Raw genomic sequence first — 20,903 nt, 5'->3', positions numbered from 1 at the left:
CCAGTACAGTGAAATGTACAGCCTTAAGGTTAAATTACCTGACAGTTAGAATTCCATAATGGTTTTTGATTTTTGTGCAAAGCAACCATAGATATGCGGCTACTTGGAGTTAAAAGATGGCCGTACTAACATGCCGTTTTCCCAGTCGAAATGACCCACAACTTGCTTTTCACTCCATGGAGAAAAAAGCTCCTGTTTGATGGATAGAGAGAGCAGCTTCCTGCTCCAGATTTAAAGCTTCCAAGTGCATAATGGAACTAAGTAAAGAGGGTTTAGGGCAGCAGTCAGGGAGATTAATGTAAGGGAACAGCTACCAGGAAGTGAGTTAGCAGATACAGACCGGGGATAGAGAGACTTGGGGAGTTGAAAGCAAGTTTGTTTGAATAAAGTTGGTTCATATTACTCCTGTTTGATCATTCATGTAACTGACATTGTGTGGCATACCGCTTGTCAAATATCACTTGGTAAACAAAGCAAGCTGATGCAAGAATATGTATGAGTAGTGCTGCCTGCAGTTTGACCCTCAGGGATTGATTTGGAGCAGCAAGCAGATCACGCCACAAACATGTGAAGAAGTGCATGCTGTATTAAGGAGGTCACTTCCAGACAAGATGTCTGGTACATTATTTTTGGGCACCCATGTCTGAAGAAGATTTTGTGCGAGCTACAAAATCAGGCCAAATTTCTAACTGATCCAGTGCAAGTATTTCACCAGTGTCACTGGGGAAAGGGACTCTCATTAATCAACAACCTTGTGCTTTATACCAATCATTAACAATATGGGCAGGTAAATCCAAGGTTAACGGCACGCTGCTCAGGATTTAAAAGGTAGCGTTACATGGTTACATAACAAATATAGGCTGTCATTGAAGATGGATTCCGCCTTGCCTCGCTTTCATGGCAGTGCTGTCTGTTTTGTCTTTGTTCTCATCTGCTTTGGAGAGGCAAAGAGGCTGCTAGTGATACCGCAGGATGGAAGCCACTGGCTCAGCATGCGTGCTGTAGTGGAGAAGCTCAGTGAAAGAGGGCATGAGATAGTTGTGGTGGCTCCAGAAGTTAATCTGCTCATGAAAGAATCAAAGTATTACACAAGGAAAATATTTGCTGTGCCGTATACAGCAGATGATCTTTCCCAGCGTTTCCGTTCGTTTGGCAACCAGCCCTTTGATGAAGTCTCTTTTCCTGCCATGATTTTAGGAGCATATAGGAGCTTAATGCATCTCGTTGAGATGTTTTTCATTAATTGCAAAAGCCTTCTGAGGAACAGAGAAGTCATGAAGTACCTGGAAGAGACTCAGTTTGATGCGCTTTTCACAGATCCAGCTTTGCCATGTGGAGTCATCCTCGCTGAACATCTCTCCATCCCTTCTGTGTACTTCTTTCGTGGATTCCCATGCGGTTTAGAGAATGCTATCAGCAAATGTCCAGACCCAGTTTCTTATGTCCCAAGATGCTATAGCAGCCACACTGATCACATGACATTTGCCCAGCGAGTGTTGAACCAGCTCATTAGCTTCTTAGAGACGCCACTTTTTAAGAGACTGTACACTCCTTACCAAGAGCTTGCTTCAGAACTCCTTCAGAGAGACGTTCACTTACCAACACTTTACAGAAATGGCTCTGTCTGGCTTTTACGATATGACTTTGTATTTGAGTATCCCAGACCTGTGATGCCAAATATGGTCTTCATTGGAGGAATTAACTGTGAAGAAGGCAAAATCCTGCCACAGGTAGGTGCTATGTATCAATGGTTTTGAGCTTAGATCTGTGTTGCTACCATGCTCTTTGCTACGAACACAGCCACACTTGAATGAATTATCATAGTGAGATGTTGATTTCTGTACTCCCGTTTGAAAACAAGTTTGGTAGGGGCATGGGATGGGACATTTGTGGCTGTAGCTCAGGAGTTGTGGAGATAAACCTTTGCTTAAAGAAAACTGCCTGGTCCTGTGATTATTTGATCTGAGAAACGTGGCCGTATTGACTTGTTACAGCAGGGGTTTGTCAAAATTGCATTTCTGATGCTTGTTGATATTGAGGGATAGTGTATAAACTATTTCTACTGTTTTCCATTTCATTTGTGACTTTTAATTGTTATTATATTTTTATGTCACAAGTTAGTTGCAACCTCTTTATTAGGCCCCATGCAAGCTACACTGTTATTCAGGAGGGATGGTTAAGGGGGGGGAATGAAAAAGGTGTTATTTGAGTATGATACAAACCAACACCCCCACAGAGAACTGGATCAGATTAAAAAGAGCAGTGTAGTAGAAGCTGGGGAGAAGGAGGAGAGAGAAATAGAAGAAATGGGTATGTGTGCAGTTATATTCCTGGCCTTCTTTACAAACTATATGAGAAACATGTCAAAATGGAGGGGGAACAAGAGTGCCTGGGTGAATCTAAAAAGGAAGGCATTCCTTGAGCACAATGTTTTACTGGGCAAGGATCACATGATGAGCAGCTACAGGGATGGGGGCTCAAAGCAAGGAGACTCAAGAGAGTCAGCCTGCCTGGGTTTATGCCACTAACTGCTCCCCTAAAATTACACTGGTTTCAGAAGTCTAAGCTCAGTTATAGTCTTAGAAAGAAAAAACAAACGAACTAAATGCATTTGCAATGAAGTATCAAGGTGCAGAAAAGGAAAGAATTAATGAGATGTCCTTGACAACAGGGAATGCTTGACTCTAGATGGATGCGTACTCTAGATGGATGCGTTCAAGCACACACACACACACATACACACACACACCAGAAAAATAAACCTGGAAACTGTGATTGATTAAGTGTGCTGGGAGCTGTAGCTCTGTGATTAACAAACTACAGTTCCCAGGATTCTTTGTGAGGGGAGCTTTAATTGTGTTTGCAGCCTTATTGGGAGGTCACAGAGGTTTCAGTAGCCAACTGATAAGTGATACAGTGTGGTTTTGATTGAATTATCAAAGAGGGAACACATGACTTTAGCTCTTCCAAGTTCAGCTGTCAAGTCAGCAGAAAAAGTCTGGGGCATTCTCCTCTTCATTTCAGTAGGGGGTGTTGACTGGAACTGAGAAATGCATCCTGTCCTAACCTGTTAGCTCTTGCTGGGGATCATTTCCAGATAAAACAGAGAATTGTGAACCAAGGGGATAGTGTGAGAAGGAACAGAAAATGGGGGCAAATTTTTATTTTAGACTTAGGCAGCCTAACTGCAGACCTGCAGCCCCCACTATGGGTCGGCCAATCATGTTACATCACTCAGGAATCAGGTGGACTCTAACGTGTCGCAATACCCGATAAGGAACGCTCTGGTTTAAAGAGTTGTGGTAGCAAGTACTTAATGCCCTGATAAGGAGTGACAGCCCCCACTACCTGCCAGTACATTCCTGCATGTGTTACTATGATGGATGATAGGATATTGTGCAACTTGACATCCAGTCACAGCACACCAGTATACAGTAGGCCTGCAGCTTACACAGGGGTACATTTCAGGGATTGTGCCTAAAGCTAAAACCATGAATAGTCAATATACAATGGCAGGTGGTATTGCCCAAGTACTTTTCCCTCCCTCTGCCCCCTATTTATTCATTCATTGCCAAGTGAATTAAGCTGAATGTGCATAAGTTAAATGTGAGTAAGTTGTGGGCTTACTATACAGGAGACTCAAATGGGGCTATATCCCTTGGCTTATGCTGTGCATACTTAGAGCCCACAAGGTGGGAGAACATGTGCTTTGAGGGTCATTGAAGGAGCAGTGAAATAGGCAAGTTTGCTGATGATACAAAATCTTCAGTGTGATGAAAACAAAAAGAGATTGCATTCAATGTAAGCAAGTGTAAAGTGAAGCACGAAAGTCAAAGAAGTGTGGATGGGACATTTTCTCCTAGTCTACTGGCCACGTTTTCTGCAGCTGGGGAGAAAAGCCTTAACTTTCTCCCCATTTGTTGCCATCTCCCCCTAACTGCACCCCACTTGGCAATTAGTCTCAGTACATGGGAACTTCCCCCAAATTGCTGCGCCAGGATGAGGCACAGGATTATGAGACAGTGGCAGCTACCTCCAAAATCACACCCTTCCTGCAGAACAATTAGACTAATGGGGAAATGTGACCTTTTTTAAAAGACTAACTGCAGGGGGAGAAAGGGAAAGAAAAGAGAAATAAACAAAGAATAAGTAAGGTAGAAGGGAGTTTTAAATTGCTGTGATTGGAAGGGAGTCAGGGAGGATGCTGATGGGTAAAGGTTTTCTGAAAGTAGCATGTAAGGTAAAGGTAAAGGTACCCCTGCCCGTACGGGCCAGTCGTGTCCGACTCTAGGGTTGCGTGCTCATCTCGCTCTAGAGGCCGTGAGCCGGCGCCGTCCAAAGACACTTCCGGGTCATGTGGCCAGCGTGATGAAGCTGCAGCTGGTGAGCCAGCACTAGCACAGCACACGGAAACGCCGGTTACCTTCCCGCTATAAAGCGGTACCTATTTATCTACTTGCACTTAAGAGTGCTTTAGAACTGCTAGGTGGGCAGGAGCAGGGACCGAATGACGGGAGCTCACCCCACCACGGGGATTCGAACTGCCAACCATACGATCGGCAAGTCCTAGGCACTGAGGTTTTACCCACAACGCCACCCACATCCCTTGTGCTTCCTTCTACTGCTCTGGTAATTCCACTTCCTTTTCTGAAGGCAGAGAGAGACCCATGGCCAGCAGGGGGACAGAGGGACAATACACTCTCCTGGGCCTCCTCCAGAGTCACCTTGTAAGTACATGCCTTTTTGATTCAGGGATTAGCAACTGCAGTATGCATTTAGATTAACAAGACTGCATGCCTCTTTCAACTGGCAAAAAAGAGTGGCTGCACGTCAGGTCTTGGGACAATGAGAAGGAACCCCGTCCAGGAGCCTATGGCAGCGGGTGCAAAAGTGGCCCCTTCTAGAAGCCTGAATAGTGGGACTGAAGAAGATGGGCGAGATGAGGAAATGTCCTACCCTTTTGTTGCTCCCTGAAGGAAATGAGCACCATCTTGGATCAACATTCCTTTCAGGCAGGAGACACCATCATGGGACATTAACAGAAATTAAAATTGCTTCTCAGTCTTGTGTCTTCCTACAAGATCTGCCATATCCAATGCAGAACTTGGTATGAAGAGCACTGACATCAATAACATGTGGAGGTGATCAGTACTCTGACCTGCCCATTCTAACCCCTGGGGCAAACTCAGAGCTGTTATCACTACCACACATGGTCAGAAGTAGGTAAGCTGGAAATTCAAGAAAACATACTTAATATTTTTTAATATCACATCTAAACAAATTCAAAGCTTTAATTTTTATTTAGAATACTTAAAAATATTCTTAGACCACTGTTAAGCATTTTTATTGGAATGCATTATTAAAACTATAAACAGAAATAGAAATATAACAAATAAGATATCATTTTATTATAATATTTTAAGACAATTAAAAAAGGTGTTTTGAAAATTTGAAAATATTTTAAGATATACAACCCATTAGCATACACTTCCTAAAATGTATTTTAATGGTTATCATACTAATTTTATAATGTGCCAAAAGTGTCACTTACAATGTTCACTTCCATTTCATTTCGCTCTACAACTTTGTATCTTTTAGTGTGTACGTTTTTAGAAACTAAATGGTCAGAGGACCATCCTGAAATTGTACAACTGATGGTTCCTAAAAATACATTAAAGTCGGCTTGGCTATATATAATACATGCAAGTGTGGTTCCTAAAAACAGACATCTGAAAAAGTTTATTACAAGCGGAAACTGCTCAATTTGATTGTTTCCATTCATTACATTACCAATTAGGTTAACAAAACTATTTATTTTTAGAAATTCATTTTTAAATGGAAAAGTACAGCAGTGGAAAATTTTCAACACCACCAGTTTTTGAAAGTAGCATGTATGTGTGGATAAATATGTGTTAATTGGAACTTATTTTGATTTTGGCCTTGTCCACCACTGGCATGAGGCAGTTGCCTGTGAAAGCATTGTGACCTGTGACTTAAAAAATGTTCTCTGCCCATGCTCTAGATTCTGGCAGCAGAGTCTGGCTACAGATCTTGGCAGTGGTTTTGTAAATATATAGGGCTTCCCATTGTTCCGTCCTTATGGAGGCATATTTGTGTAGTATCCTCTTTTTGTTAAAGTGGAGCTTTTGCTTGGGAAAGGTCTTCCACTTCAGTGTCAGGGGTCTCTGTGGAACAAATGTTGGTCTTAGCCATTCTCATCCTCCCTCAGAATCTATACATTTACAATGTGCCCCATATTTATGTTAACATTGCCAAGGCTCGAAGTTACAGTATTGGCTGTTTGCATTTGCAATTACATGCACGTACAATAAGCTTGGTTTCAGATCCTCTTGTCTCATTGGGAGGGGTGAAAGGCAAAACCTCATCAGGTGAGAACATCACTCTCACTGCTTGAGGATCTGAACTGGCCGCAAGACCTTCCTGTGTCCTGGAGACTCCAGTACAGGAGGAGCCTTTTTGCCAGCACCTTTGAAACCCCAGAAGACCACTTTGCCATCCTTGGACTCCTGTCTGGATGTCCCAGCAGAACAGGCTCCTGACTGGATGTTCCAGCGCCATCACTCAGCTGCTCCTGAAGTAAGTTAGAGCCAGGGCTGGCCCAAGACATTTTGTCACCTGAGGTGAACCAAAAAATGGCTCCCCCCCCCCCAATCCACCAGGAAGAAGGGGTGAGTGAAGATCAAGAACAGAGGGGTAATAAAGATCCTCGTAGAGAACAAGGAGGAAGTAAAGATCTACAGCAAGAGCGGGGGGAATCAAAACAGCCTTACCCAATGGTTGAAGTGGGAATCAAAGACTATTTTGTGTTGGGGGTGCAGAACCCAGGAGACCCCAGAGGGCAGCCCTCACCATTTTCTTGCTATGGGTGGGAGACGAGCAGTGCCTCCTTTTTGCAGAGAGACCTCTGTAGGGGTGGGCTGGGGGTGGGCTGCTAACGAGGCAGTAGACCTGCCTCCAAGTAGCAGCCAGCAATGCATTTATTGGAGACTGAATCTGCTGCCCCTGTGGATCTTGCTGCCCGAGATTTTGCTCTCTCAGCCTGAGAGTCACATGGAGCTATCCAAGGTGCTATGTTGTCTTTGCTGGTCTGTGACCGAAATAAAATTTGATGCTGATACTGTGTTTTCTTTGAATTTTGCCTTATCTGACCTTTGTGTTGCCTGACTTTGATTCAACAGAACCTGAATCATTACTTCTTTTCCTTACTAGCACACAAACTCACGCCTAACATATCTCCGATGTTTGTGTTACAGCTCCATTTGGCTAAGATAAATGGGTTCTTTAAAGAAGTCCAGCATTCCCTTCCTCAGGTTGAAAGCAGGCTGGCAGCTGGCTAGGAGCAAATGGGGAGAAGAGAGATGTAGCTCAGCGTGGCTCATGATAAGGCTGGCAATGGTAGTAGTGTCACTGTCATAACTGCATCCCAAACATGCTCCCCTGGCACCACACAATTAAAAGAAATGTATCAGACTTTGTGAGGAGTAGGAAGGGGAATTATGGGTAAATCTGAGGCTATTGGTGATAAAATCTCACATTATCACTGCTCAGATAATGATGAGTCAGCTCAGAAGCTGGAAGACTCCTGCAGAGCACAGTGTTATATTAGCTGGTGATGAAACTGTGCAAGAAGTTTATTTAATATGAACATTTAAATTAAATAACGTGTCACACAAATACAATCCTATAGAGCAATGATGTTTTCAGTTGAAGAATAAATAGGATTCATTATGTAAAAACAAGAACTATCAAGTCCACACTGATAAATTCCTAGCAGAGTTGGAGAAATATCTTGCTTCCACTGGCCTGATCCTTCTCAGGGTTGACCCTGTGGGCAAGGTGCTTTGAAGTCCTGAAGTTGAGACTTAAAAACACCTTGCAAGAAGCTGGTAAAACAAGTATTCCCGCTTCATTTTAGCATGGATTTCAGTGCAACCCCTTCCTGAATCTCTCAGATGCCCACCAGCTGTACTTGCCCATCGGCTGACATCATTTATGACAATGGCATCTGATGGATGCAAGGATGGGATTAAATACTGCATTGACTCTGTGCCTGTTCCTTAGCTGAGCAGGCTCTAACCACTACTCATTCGCTCACTTCTTTTATTATAATTACAATTGAAAGTTTTTATTGTTTTCAAACATGACAACTGCAAAAGTATTCTCTGTAACAATGCAAGCAATAACAAGAAAATGAAGGATGGCTAAACATTTTGTATAATTCCAGTAGTACCTTTTATAAGCTTTAGCACCTCCCAAAGTAAATGTTTAACTAGAAGCCTTGGCTTTTAGTTAAATGTTTACTTCAAGAGAGCACACAAGGTCAGACTTTGCACTCCAGTATATAAGGGGCTGGCTTGGAGCATACACCTGCTACTTTCTGAGAGAGAAGCAAGCAGACAGACCAAAAAATGGCTCCTATGGCCTGCTCCCAAGCATACCTTTCCATCCTCATGCTGCTTCTATATTCTTCGAGTTTTGTTTCTGGTGGGAAACTCCTGGTGGTACCCATGGATGGAAGCCACTGGCTCAGCATGCAATCCATCCTCAACCAACTCAAGAAGAATGGACACGAGATAGTCGTCGTTGCACCTGAAATCAATATGCACATAAAAGCGTCAGATGATGTTTATACTTTGAAAAGTTATCCAGTGCCCTTCACCCAAGAAGAAATGGATATCTCTGTTAAAGAATTTGGAAATGACAATTTTCAAGAGCTTCCTTTTTTGGTCAGGTTTTTTAGAACAATTGAGAGAATGAAACAGACAAATGCTATGTTCTTAGCTGCTTGCACACATTTACTATACAACCAAGAACTGATGAGCTATATCAAGGAGAGCAAATTTGATGCTCTCTTTACAGATCCTATGATGCCTTGTGGCCAGATAGTTGCTGACTACTTTGGCATCCCTTCTGTCTTTTTCTTACGAGGAATACCATGTGGTTTTGACTTTGAAGCTGCACAGTGTCCGAGGCCTCCTTCTTATGTCCCAAGAGGTATGACAGGAAACTCAGATCATATGACGTTTGCCCAGCGTGTGAAAAATATGCTGTTCCACCTGGCAGAATACTTCCTCTGCAGTTTTGTCTACTCTCCTTATGCAAGTCTTGCTTCAGAATTTATGCAGAGAGATCTGAGTCTCACAGAACTTCTAAGTCATGGTTCCATTTGGCTGATGAGAATGGACTTTGTGGCTGAATATCCAAGGCCACTAATGCCAAATATGATTATAATTGGAGGGGTAAACTGTGCCTGGAAGAAGCCGTTATCTCAGGTTGGTAATGCTGCTGCTGCTTATTATTATGATTATTTTATTTTTGTTGTTGTTAAATTTATTATGACAGGATTCTTAATTCTGTAGACTTTCTTTTATGAGTAGAAGCATGATTTTTAGACTTTCTAGTCAATCACCCGTTTGGTGCAACCAGTGCTGTTTTTTCTTTTGTAGTACAGTTTGATATTAATTCCAACCACCACCCCAGCAAAAAAAATTTCAACAGAAAACATGCAGTGAGTTCACTAAATAATCTGTAAATAGTCTATAAAATATACAAAATATCTGTAAGTGATAAGAACTCTCCTAATAACACCTCATTAACTGAACTGAAAATGCTTGCCTGAATGAGATTTCCCCTGGTGCCTAAAGGAGAACAATGGCACCAGGCAGCGCTTCTTGATGAGGCCACCGACAAGCCCCGCTTCACCATCCATGCCTGCAGCGTGTGCTGATGTCGTGTCTAGTTTCTGGGCAGCCACAGCTGAGCCAGAACAGCTCATCCCAGCTCATCCACCCAGGTTTCAAGAACACGAGCAATATCGGTATTCTCATTCTCAATCAAGTCAGGAATGGCTCTAAAATTATGGTCCAATTGTCTCCATGAGCCAGATTGCATCGATGATTATCATGAACGATCTCAAGCAATTTGGCCAAGGAATTTGGGGAAATGGCATAATTCAATTGATGCCGAGCTGAAATCTTGGAAACACCTACAGCTTAGTTGCCTGGATTGGATTGCAGCAATTAAGACCTCTGTTTTACCAAGATTCCCATTTTTGTTTCAAACCCTCCCTGTAACTATCCCCTCAGATATCTTTGTTAAATGGCAACTGTTGCTCAATGGATTTATCGCTTGGGGAAGCGTGGTCATGTTTCAAGCGTGGTCTCAATAAGACCCTCTATAGACCTTGGATGAAGGAAGGACTGAGAATTCCTGATCTGAAGTACTATCATGAGGCTTTTCATCTAAAGCAGCTAATTAAAATAGCCAAAGAGACCCTATGAATTAATTCCCTCTAGTCCTTCAATATGTGTGCTGCTGTTTCTTAGTATATCTAGACCTATATTAAGGGATGTATCTCATCTTTTTCTGAAGAGAGCATTGATAATGTGGAGGAAGTGTAGAGGTTCTCTGGCCCAGGGCACCTCTCTGCTCTTCCCATATTGGAATCATCCAGCCTTCAGACAGGAAGAGGTATGAGCAATTCCACTTGTGGAAAGATCGGGGTCTATATAGACTGTGTACACTGTATGACATCTAGCATGCTCTCAGCATGTGTCTGAAGCCAAGTATGCATGGTAAACAGCTGCCCTGGACAAAGAATTGACCTGCGCCTCCATGGACAGCTGTGAGTCCAGAATGACTCCCAGGCTGTGCACCTGGTCATTCGGAGCACAGTTACCCCATTCAGGACCAGGGAGTCCTCCACATCTGCCCACCTCCTGTCCCCCAAAAACAGTACTTCTGTCTTGTCAGGATTCAACTTCAATCCATTAGCCGCCATCCATCCTCCAACCGCCTCCAGGCACTCACACAGGACCTTCACCGCTTTCACTGGTTCTGATTTGAAAGAGAGGTAGAGCTGGGTATCATCCGCATATTGATGAACACCCAGCCCAACCCCCCGATGATCTCTCCCAGTGGTTGCATATTGATGTTGAAAAGCATGGGGGAGAGGACAGAACCCTGAGGCACCCCACAAGTGAGAGCCCAGGGGTCTGAACACTCATCCCCCCCCCACTTTCTGAACACGGCCCAGGAGAAAGGAGCGGAACCACTGTATGACAGTGCCCCCAGCTCCCAGCCCCTCTAGACGGTCCAGAAGAATGTTATGGTCAATGGTATCAAAAGCCGCTGAGAGATCCAGCAGAACTAGGAAACGGCTCTCACCTTTGTCCCTAGCCCGCCGGAGATCATTGACCAGCGCAACCAAGGCAATTTCAGTCCCATGATGAGGCCTGAATCCTGATTGGAAGGGATCCAAATGGTCCGCTTCTTCCAGGCGTGCCTGGAGTTGTCCGGCAACCACTCGCTCAATCACCTTGCCCAAGAATGGAAGATTTGAGACTGGGTGATAGTTGGCCATTGTGGCCGCATCTAAAGATGTTTTTTTAAGAAGCGGTTTAATAACCGCCTCTTTCAGCGGGTCTGGGAAGGCTCCCTCACGGAGGGAAGCATTCACCACCCCACGAAGCCCATCGCCCAGGATGGACAAGGATCAAGGTGGTTGGTTTCACTCGTCCAAGCAGCCTGTCCACATCCTCAGAGGTAACAGATTGAAATTGATCCCAAGCAACTTGACTAGACAGGACTCTAGCACTCTCCTGCCCTGGCCCTGCTCCCATGGTGGAGTCTACCTCTTCCCGAATCTGAGTGACTTTATATAAATCCGGTAATGGGCACCAGGTGATTACATTCCCTTTCTGATCAAATGTGTACATGGGCTCGGGTGAATGTAATGTGCTCTGTGGGAAGCTACCCTTGAAGATGGTTTGAAAATTAGCGCTACAGTATGTGAAAGCCATGGTGCTGACTTTGGGCACTTGGCCACGCAAAAGCTTTGGAGCTCCCAACCTGCAATGCATGTCACTAAAACTAAAGCATTAAAAGAACAAAAAACTTTACAGCATTCCATTATATTGTCAAGTGGCACCTTAAAGGTAAAGGTAAAGGTACCCCTGCCCGTTCGGGCCAGTCTTGCCAGACTCTAGGGTTGCGCGCTCATCTCGCTTAAGAGGCCGGGGGCCAGCGCTGTCCGTAGACACTTCCGGGTCACATGGCCAGTGTGACAAGCTGCATCTGGTGAGCCAGCGCAGCACACGGAACGCCGTTTACCTTCCCGCTAGTAAGCGGTCCCTATTTATCTACTTGCACCCGGGGGTGCTTTCGAATTGCTAGGTTGGCAGGCGCTGGGACCGAGCGACGGGAGCGCACCCTGCCGCGGGATTCGAACCGCCGACCTGACGATTGGCAAGTCCTAGGCGCTGCGGTTTTACCCACAGCGCCATCCGCGTCCCTCCCAAGTAGCACCTTAGAGACCAACTAAGTTTGTTCTTGGTATAAGCTTTTGTGTGCATGCACACTTCTTCAGATATACACGACTACCTACCAGAATCCATTATACAGTATTGTATTTGTTTCTCAAAAAAACCAAGCAAGCCAGATAGAAAAACTTAAACTCTTGATTCTGTAAGGAAGCAATTTGAGGGGGAGACCAGTCCTCTCCCTGTTTTTGTTGTTTATTTTAACAGCAACAGAAAAAGGAGCATGTGCTCCACTGAGTCTAAACTGTAGGTAAAAAAGAAGATGAAATAAATACCAAATAAAGCTAATAGCTAATGGGCAAAACAGAAGCTTGCAACTTTTGCAATGGCATCTATATTTTTAAATTAAAAATAATACAAAGGACTTGTGCAAAAACAGTCTTGTAGAAGACCTCTGTGTTAAAAACATTATTTAAGGGTTGTACATATATATTGCAGATACAGTCCCCAAAGATCTTTTGGGCATGCCTTCAGTGAGCATCAGTCAGTGGCAATAGACAAGGGGTAGGCAACGTAAGGCCCGTGGGCTGGATGAGGCCCAATTGCCTTCTCAATCCGGCCCGCAGACAGTCCGAGAATCAACATGTTTTTACATGAGTAGAATGTGTGCTTTTATTTAAAATACATCTCTGGGTAATTTGTGGGGCATAGGAATTCGTTCATTATTTTATTTGTTCATTATAGTCCTGCACACCACATGGTCTGTGAGGGATGGTGGACCGGCCCACGGCTGAAAATAGTTGCTGAGCCCTGCAATAGACAAATTAAGATCATTTGAGTTGAATTGTTGCTAGATTGTATTTAGGTGAGCAGCGCACAGAAGGTGTGTGGTGATAAAAAGCACCACCTAGGCATCACCATGTACATGATGAAAAATTTAGGAGCGAGAAATTTAATAAACTTTAAAGAAAAAAAGAACAAAATATTCATCTTGCTGGAATGTAGTAAACTTTAACATCTTCAACAAGTAGTTATGAACTTTTATGACCTCAGCTTGTTACAAAACCAAAGTGTTTAACTGTGATGAATCATCTTCTATAACTGTAGTAACTTAAGATTTCGTTAATGTAAATAACTCAACTGGCATTCTTATGATTAGATAATGGTCTAATGCTGGTGGCTATAGGTTCAGCAGAGTCAATACGTTAAACATTTACTTGATGAGTTCAGGGCCACTGGCAGAGGAACGGGAGTGCAGAGGGAGCAGACTGCCCCCGGCACCACTATTCCGGTAGGGTGCCATCGCGGCGCCCCCTGGACACGCGCCGTACATCCCCACCTGTGCGCCAGGTGCCACGCCCCCCAGGTGGCGCGTCACACCCCAAGAACATGTGCCACGCCCCAGGGGCGGTGCACCATGCCCTTGCGGGTGGCATACCAGACCCCTGGGATGTGCGCCATGCCCCTGGGGGCAACGTGTCATGCCCCCAGGGCACACACCATGCCCCTGCCTGCTTAGGTGAATTTTACTGTGCAGTAGGTGAGAATGTTTTAAATAATTCTCACTTCTGGAAAAGGTTGTTCAAGTTTTTAAAAACATATCTCAGATTATTTCCATGTTTGCTTCTACTTGTATGACAGAGAGCCAGTGTGGTGTAGTGGTTAAGAGCGGTAGTCTCGTAATCTGGGGAACTGGGTTCGCGTCTTGCGCTCCTCCACATGCAGCTGCTGGGTGACTTTGGGCTACTCCCACTTCTCTCAGCCCCACGCACCTCACAGAGTGTTTGTTGGGGGGGAGGAAGGGAAAGGAGAATGTTAGCCGCTTTGAGACTCCTGAAGGGGAGTGAAAGGCGGGATATCAAATCCAATCCAAACTCTTCAGAGAGCTAACAGAGCAACTTTGATGCCATTTCTTAGGATCCCATGCTCCTTGGGCTGAATATCTTTCCTTGATTATAGTCTACTTCTTGCATAGACTTCCATATGGTTTGAATTCTGAAGCAGCCCAGAATCCAAGCCCCCTGCCTTATATCTCAGGAACTTACACAGCTTATTCTTTTTTATTTATTTAATTTTTTTAAATATTTTTATTGGTTTTTAACATACAAAATTATAAAACATACCACACAATTTATCACAAATACATTCTTATTGGACTTCCATCAGCACCTCTGATAATCCTCTGTCTTAATCACTTCTTATGCATTTCCTAACTTACTATTGTCTTTACATCACTTAACATATCACGTCTCCTTCTCCAGAAGGAGTATCTTCAGAAGTGTATCTGAAGAAGTGTGCATGCACACGAAAGCTCATACCAAGAACTAACTTAGTTGGTCTTTAAGGTGCTACTGGAAGGAATTTTTTTTGTTTTGACTATGGCAGACCAACACGGCTACCTATCTGTAATACAAATATTTAATATTGTTACCGGCCACCCCAGTTCCTGCTGAGCCGTGCACAGGATTCCAGGGGTCTTGGCCCTAAACCAGGGTCTGTGCTCCTTTGGGGAATTGAAGACGCACTGTCGTAGCTTTAAGAAATATGGTTTATTCACCTATTTACCCCTTCAGTCTGCCTGGAGAGAGTCCAGATCTTATACTATGGTCGTGTCCAAAGAGGCTTGTTCCCCACAGCAGTGCAGCCCTGGAGTCCAAGGCCTCTCTCCCAGCCTCCCTTCAGCCAGCCTGCCCAAATGGTTCTGTCCTTTGTTCTCAGCTATTCCAAGCCTTGTGCTAAAGGCCCCAAACTCTTCTGTGACATCACACCCAGCATAGGCACCAACTTCTAGGGGCCAAGGCAGTTTCAGCCCCCTGAATATTATTATTTTTTTGAGGGGCAGCCACCCTCAATATCCAGATGATGTTGCACATGGGACATCAGCCATTGCACAATCTTGCATTGCCCCCCAATCCTCTGCAGAGGCTGGCTCCTTTGACATCCAGTTACCCTGTCAACCTTCCAACCCCATCTCCCCATATCTGTTCACACCTTGCCTTGCCAATGGCCCTGTGTTGTTTTTAATGGCCCTACATTGCCAGGTTATTTTGCATAAGCTAGCCCAGAAATACTTCTGCAGCTTGTATTTTGCCTTCATATCCCAAATAATCAGAATTCTACCATTTATTAATTTATCAGGTTTAGGGGGGTCCCCTTTCTAGCAACAATAAAGTTGATGCTCCATAGGAAGCTCACAAAAAAGAGTACAATATATGACATTATGGTAACTATACTGCCTGACCTCCGGGAACTACAGGATAAAACTACAAACTTATGCTGAATCATCTGCAGGCAAATATTGCTACTGAAGAGATTTGTTTCGTTAATGTACAACATAAACTCATTTGGCCCTATTCTTATCTATTTAGTAAGTTTGAATGTAGCCCCGGTCATAACATCAGTGGAGGACATTTATTAAACATTTACCTGATGCTTGGAATCAGTGATGCTGTGGGCTACACCAATATTATACTCAGCAACATCTGAGTATGCATTAGGCATACAGTATATCAAAGTCAGGGCTTCTTGTTACCATGACAGGAACGATGAATTCAAGGTCCCAATGAGCCACTGGCCTTGCCTTTCTGTTCTGTGTTGCTTGTTCTAGTTAACATTTTAAAATTTAAGGGTTACAGAAGCACACCACATAATTGTGTTAAATCATCTTCTACAACTCTTGCTGCTGAAGAGTTTTCTTTTTTGTTGTTGTTAAAGTACGGCATGAACTTGGTTGGCCCTGTTCTTATCTGTTCAATATTATTTCATGCACAGCCTTTGGTCCTGATAAAAGTAGCGTCAGTGGAGGGCACAGATCAAACATTTACTTGATGCTTAGTATGCGTGAGTCCATTGGCTGCACCAACGTTATACTTGCAACATCTGCTTTCATATATTAGGCACAAAGCGTGTAAGGAAGTCAGGACTCCTTGATACCACGATGGCAAGGCTGAATTCAAGGTCTCAACTGGCTGCTGGCCTTGCCTTTTGGTTCTCTTTGTGGCCTTGTGCCGAAAGTGGGAAGCTGTTGGTGTTGCCTCAAGATGGAAGTCACTGGCTGAGCATGCAAGTGGTGGTTGAGATGCTTGCGCAAAAAGGACATGAGGTTGTGGTTGTGATGCCAGAAAACACTTTGGTCATGAAAACGTCTTCTGAGCATTTCACTGTAAGAACACATTCCGTGCCTTACACCCAGGAGCAGTTGGACGAATTTTACAGGGCAATAGGTGAGAATATTTTTAATAATCCTCACCTCCTGGAGAAGGTTGTTCAAATCTATAGAAATATATCTCATAGTGTTTCCATGTTTGTTTCTGCTTGTCACCATCTTTTATACGACAAAGAACTCATCCAATTCCTCCAGGAGAGCGACTTTGATGCTGTGTTTTCTGATCCTGTGCTGCCTTGCGCATCAATCCTTGCTGAATATCTTTCCTTGCCTAGAGTCTACTTCTTGCGTGGACTTCCATGTCGTTTGGACTTCCAAGCTGCTCAGTGTCCAAGCCCCATTTCTTACATCCCAGAGGGTTTTACAACTTACTCGGATCATATGACATTTACTGAGCGTGTGAAGAATGTTTTAATGACTCAGTTCAATTCTTTAGTTTGCTACTTATTTTATGAAAAATATGAACAGCTTGCTACTCAGTTTCTGCAGAGGAAGATTACAGCCTTGGAACTTTTTAGTAAAACATCCCTTTGGTTGCTGAGGTATGACTTTGCATTTGAGTACCCCAAACCTGTGATGCCCAACATGGTCTTTATTGGAGGGATTAATTGTGCCCAGAAGAAGCCATTATCCAAGGTTTGTAACACTTTATCATGACATTTGTAGTTATTTTATTAGTGTTACGCCCTCTGTCTTTCTGTATGTCCACTATAGCAATTTATTGTAGCTCAGTGGTACAGCTTTCCATCAGAAGATTCCAGGTCCCTTGGAGCATCTCCAGGTAGGGCAGGATTAGACCCCTTTCTGAAGCCCAGGAAAGCAGCTTCCAATCCATGCAGAATATACTGAACTACACAGAACTGAGGTCTGACTCAGTAAATCAAGATTCCTATGCAGTTCTTTTTTTCTAGACAAAACAGTGCTGGGTGGGGGCGAGTCGCACAGAGGGTGAAGATTGCCCTCTGCGCCCTCTATTCTTCACCTCCAGGCGAACACTTGTGGGACACGCAGAGGGGGGCATGACGTGACATCACAAAACACTGGGCCCCCTCCATGTGGGAGGCAAGGTGGCGCTCCTGAAGCCAGGGAGCAGGAGCTCTAGGATGTGGAATCAGTGAAGGATTCAATATCCCTTTTGAATACAAAAGGCAAATGTTGCAGGAAACCCACAGAATTGGGCAGGAGTCTCAGGAAGACATGCATTAAAGCTTTATTTGAATTCATCAACCAAATATTTTGCTTCAGGACAATTGCTTATAGGTGGATATTTTTGATGGGGAGGATTGCTTCCTTCTCACATAGCTATTCACAAACTTGAACTACTGGCCTGAATGCAGAGGGGACTAGTTTAAATCAAAGCAATTTTTAAAAAAATCACAGAGAGGACCAGCTTAAACAATTACAACAAATTGACAATCTGAAAATCCAACTTTTTTTTTAACAAACATGCCTACTAAACTGGTTGCTATAACTTTTGAAATTAGTGATGTTGTAGTTACCCGGTTCAGAGTATGAATAACAAACTTACTTGGTCTCTGAGGTGCTACTGGAAGGATTTTTTTTTATTTTGCAGTGTGTGTTGTGTTGTGGGGGGGGGGGGAGAATTGCCCTCCCAGCAGTGACAGTGCTGCTGCTCAGCGGAATGGAGATGGAACAGGGAGTGGCAGCAGCAAAGTGACAGAGCTCTTGATTTGTGGTGGCTGCAAAGGGGGGTGGGGACAGATGGCTAAACTGTGGGGGGGGGAGAGATAAATACCAGCTCAAGCCAATTGATGATGGGCAAAATAGAGGTGTTTTTCTTTTCTTTTTGCAGAGACATGGTATATATTTTTAAACAGAATTAACACTGGCTTCCTGTGCCAGAGCAGGCCTGCACAAGACCTCCGTGCTCTTGTTGTTGAATATTGTTACAGTAGTTACAGCCTTCAGATGTGTTTTTGTTGTGCCTTCAGTGTGCAGCAGCATTTTGGTCACTGGAAACGAAATGGCTAGTTTGTATTCAGCCGAGCAGCAGGTAAGGGGTATGAAAATAAAAGCCCCTCCTACCCAGAGGGGTACATGACAAACTACCTTCCCCAAAAAATAAAGTGCACCAAAGACTCAGCTATACAGCTGCAAATAAAATGTTTACGTGTGTTTTAAGTGTAATATACAATGTGACACTAGATGGCAATAGTGAGCCTTATGGAAAATTCAACGTATTTTAAAAAACACTTTTCAAAAAGCATTTTCAGAACGGTTTTTATATGTGTGCAGATTCCACCAAAGAAGCTTCCCTGTCAGCAGTGACTACATTTTTGTACTGGGCCATTTTTCCTCAGTGGATTATTCATGGATTGGGAAAATCTGGATTAAATGTGTAGGAATTTGGGGCTGCCATTTTGTTAAGGATGATGTGACCACACTGAAAAAACTAAGAGCAAATGCACAGTAAACGGACATGGGGAGAAGCCCTTTATTTGTCTGGACATGTTCCAACTTGATTGGTAGATCATCATTGCTTATTCTAGTTAACATTTTAAAATCTGAGGGTTACAGAAGTGCACCACATAATTGTGCTAAATCATCTTCTACAACTCTTGTGGCTGAATAGTTTTCTTTTTTGTTGTTGTTAACGTACGACATGAACTTGACCCTGTTCTTATCTGATCAATATTATTTCATGCACAGCCTTTGGTCCTGATAAAAGTAGTGTCAGTGGAGGGCTCACATTAAACATTTACTTGATGCTTAGTATGCGTGAGTCCATTGGCTGCACCAACGTTATACTTGCAACATCTGCTTTCATATATTAGGCACAAAGTGTGTAGGGAAGTCAGGACTCCTTGATACCACGATGGCAAGACTGAATTCAAGGTCTCAACTGGCTGCTGGCCTTGCCTTTTGGTTCTCTTTGTGGCCTTGTGCCGAAAGTGGGAAGCTGTTGGTGTTGCCTCAAGATGGAAGTCACTGGCTGAGCATGCAAGTGGTAGTTGAGATGCTTGCGCAAAAAGGACATGAGGTTGTGGTTGTGATGCCAGAAAACACTTTGGTCATGAAAACGTCTTCTGAGCATTTCACTGTAAGAACACATTCCGTGCCTTACACCCAGGAGAAGCTGAATGAACTTCTGAGTTCGATGACTGAGCATGCTCTTAAGAATCTGAATTTCCTAGAGAACATGGTACAGTTGTATATAAACATATCTCAAGTTACTACCATGTTTGTTTCTGCTTGTCACCATCTTTTATACGACAAAGAACTCATCCAATTCCTCCAGGAGAGCAACTTTGATGCTGTGTTTTCTGATCCTGTGCTGCCTTGCGCTCCAATCCTTGCTGAATATCTTTCCTTGCCTACAGTCTACTTCTTGCGTGGACTTCCATGTCGTTTGGACTTCCAAGCTGCTCAGTGTCCAAGCCCCATTTCTTACATCCCAGAGGCTTTTACAAATAACTCGGATCATATGACATTTACTGAGCGTGTGAAGAATGTTTTAATGTCGATGTTAGCTTCTTTATATTGTTACTCATATTATGGAAAATACGAACATCTGGCAACTGAATTTCTGCCAAGGAAAATTTCACTCTTAGAACTTTTTGGTAAGACATCTATTTGGCTAATTAGACAAGACTTTGCATTTGATTACCCCAGACCGGTGATGCCCAACATGGTCTTCATTGGAGGGATTAACTGTGGCCAGAAGAAGCCATTATCCAAGGTTTGCAATTTTTTATGGTGAAATTGTTGTTTATTTGCCGCCTTTTGTGACCTTCTGGCACTTGCCTTGTCCTTAATGAATGATATTTCCTATTGTGCATCTACTTAAGTGTTAGGACATAGACATCCTAGTTGCTCCAATGATGGAACAAAGCCCTTTTTTTTTTCATTACCACCAACTCTTTAGTGCAAATGAAGTGGTAGATTCCAGCAATAATAATTTTAGAGAAAAGCTAAGGCACTTTCCAGTTCGTTCATGCACCAAAAACTCTGTTGTTCCAATTAATTGTTCAGAACTGAAAAGCCTGTTAGCTTTACTGCTTTCTTGAGTGTCCATGTTGCTTCAGACCTGCAGGGGAAGGGAATTGCGCCTGAAAGGCCCAAGGAAGAAACTGGTTAGGCTGGTACTTTTATGGCTGAGCTCTACCCCCTAACCGCCACAGACTGAGCCGGAGACATGTTCCCCATCTGGGAAATGTTCTGCCCCTGAGCTATGGTACTGTCCTTTGCTGTACTGATCACCTACCTGTCTGCTGAAAATGCCATTCAGCAAGCTGAGGGTTCATGAAATCTGCTGTGAGAAAAACAGAAAGTGAGTTTGGATAGGAGAAACAGTCCCCCACATAGCTAGAAGGAGTTTTGAGCTGTTGCTTAGATGCAAAGGTAGAAGCAGAAATGCTAGCCTAGCATTGCTTACAGTGATGCAGGTATTTTCTTTCTTTCTTTCTTTCTTTCTTTCTTTCTTTCTTTCTTTCTTT

General features: G+C 43.6%; 1 protein-coding gene across 7 annotated transcripts in view; it reads left to right on the top strand.

Moving 5' to 3' along the window:
- The first annotated feature begins 516 nt into the window (after nucleotides 1–516).
- The window catches only part of LOC310830104 (UDP-glucuronosyltransferase 1A6-like), a 33,561-nt gene continuing 13,174 nt past the window's right edge, over nucleotides 517–20,903 (top strand). Inside the window, exon 1 of one of the 7 annotated variants that reach the window (XR_014557478.1) lies at nucleotides 517–1,730. Coding sequence is in view for 3 of the 7 variants with exons in the window: in XM_083709677.1 (XP_083565803.1) it covers nucleotides 8,430–9,293 (864 nt within the window). In the remaining 4 variants the exon portion in view is untranslated. Of the gene's footprint in view, nucleotides 1,731–8,384; nucleotides 9,294–15,943; nucleotides 17,083–19,255; nucleotides 20,147–20,903 lie in introns of those variants that run through there. The other 6 variants (XM_083709679.1, XM_083709677.1, XR_014557479.1 and 3 more) reach the window with 6 other exon arrangements.

The sequence above is a fragment of the Podarcis gaigeae genome (genome assembly GCF_964106915.1).
Source record: "Podarcis gaigeae genome assembly, chromosome: 1".
In the NCBI taxonomy this organism is placed as follows: Eukaryota; Metazoa; Chordata; class Lepidosauria; order Squamata; family Lacertidae; genus Podarcis; species Podarcis gaigeae.
This window is presented reverse-complemented; position numbering and strand designations above follow the sequence as displayed.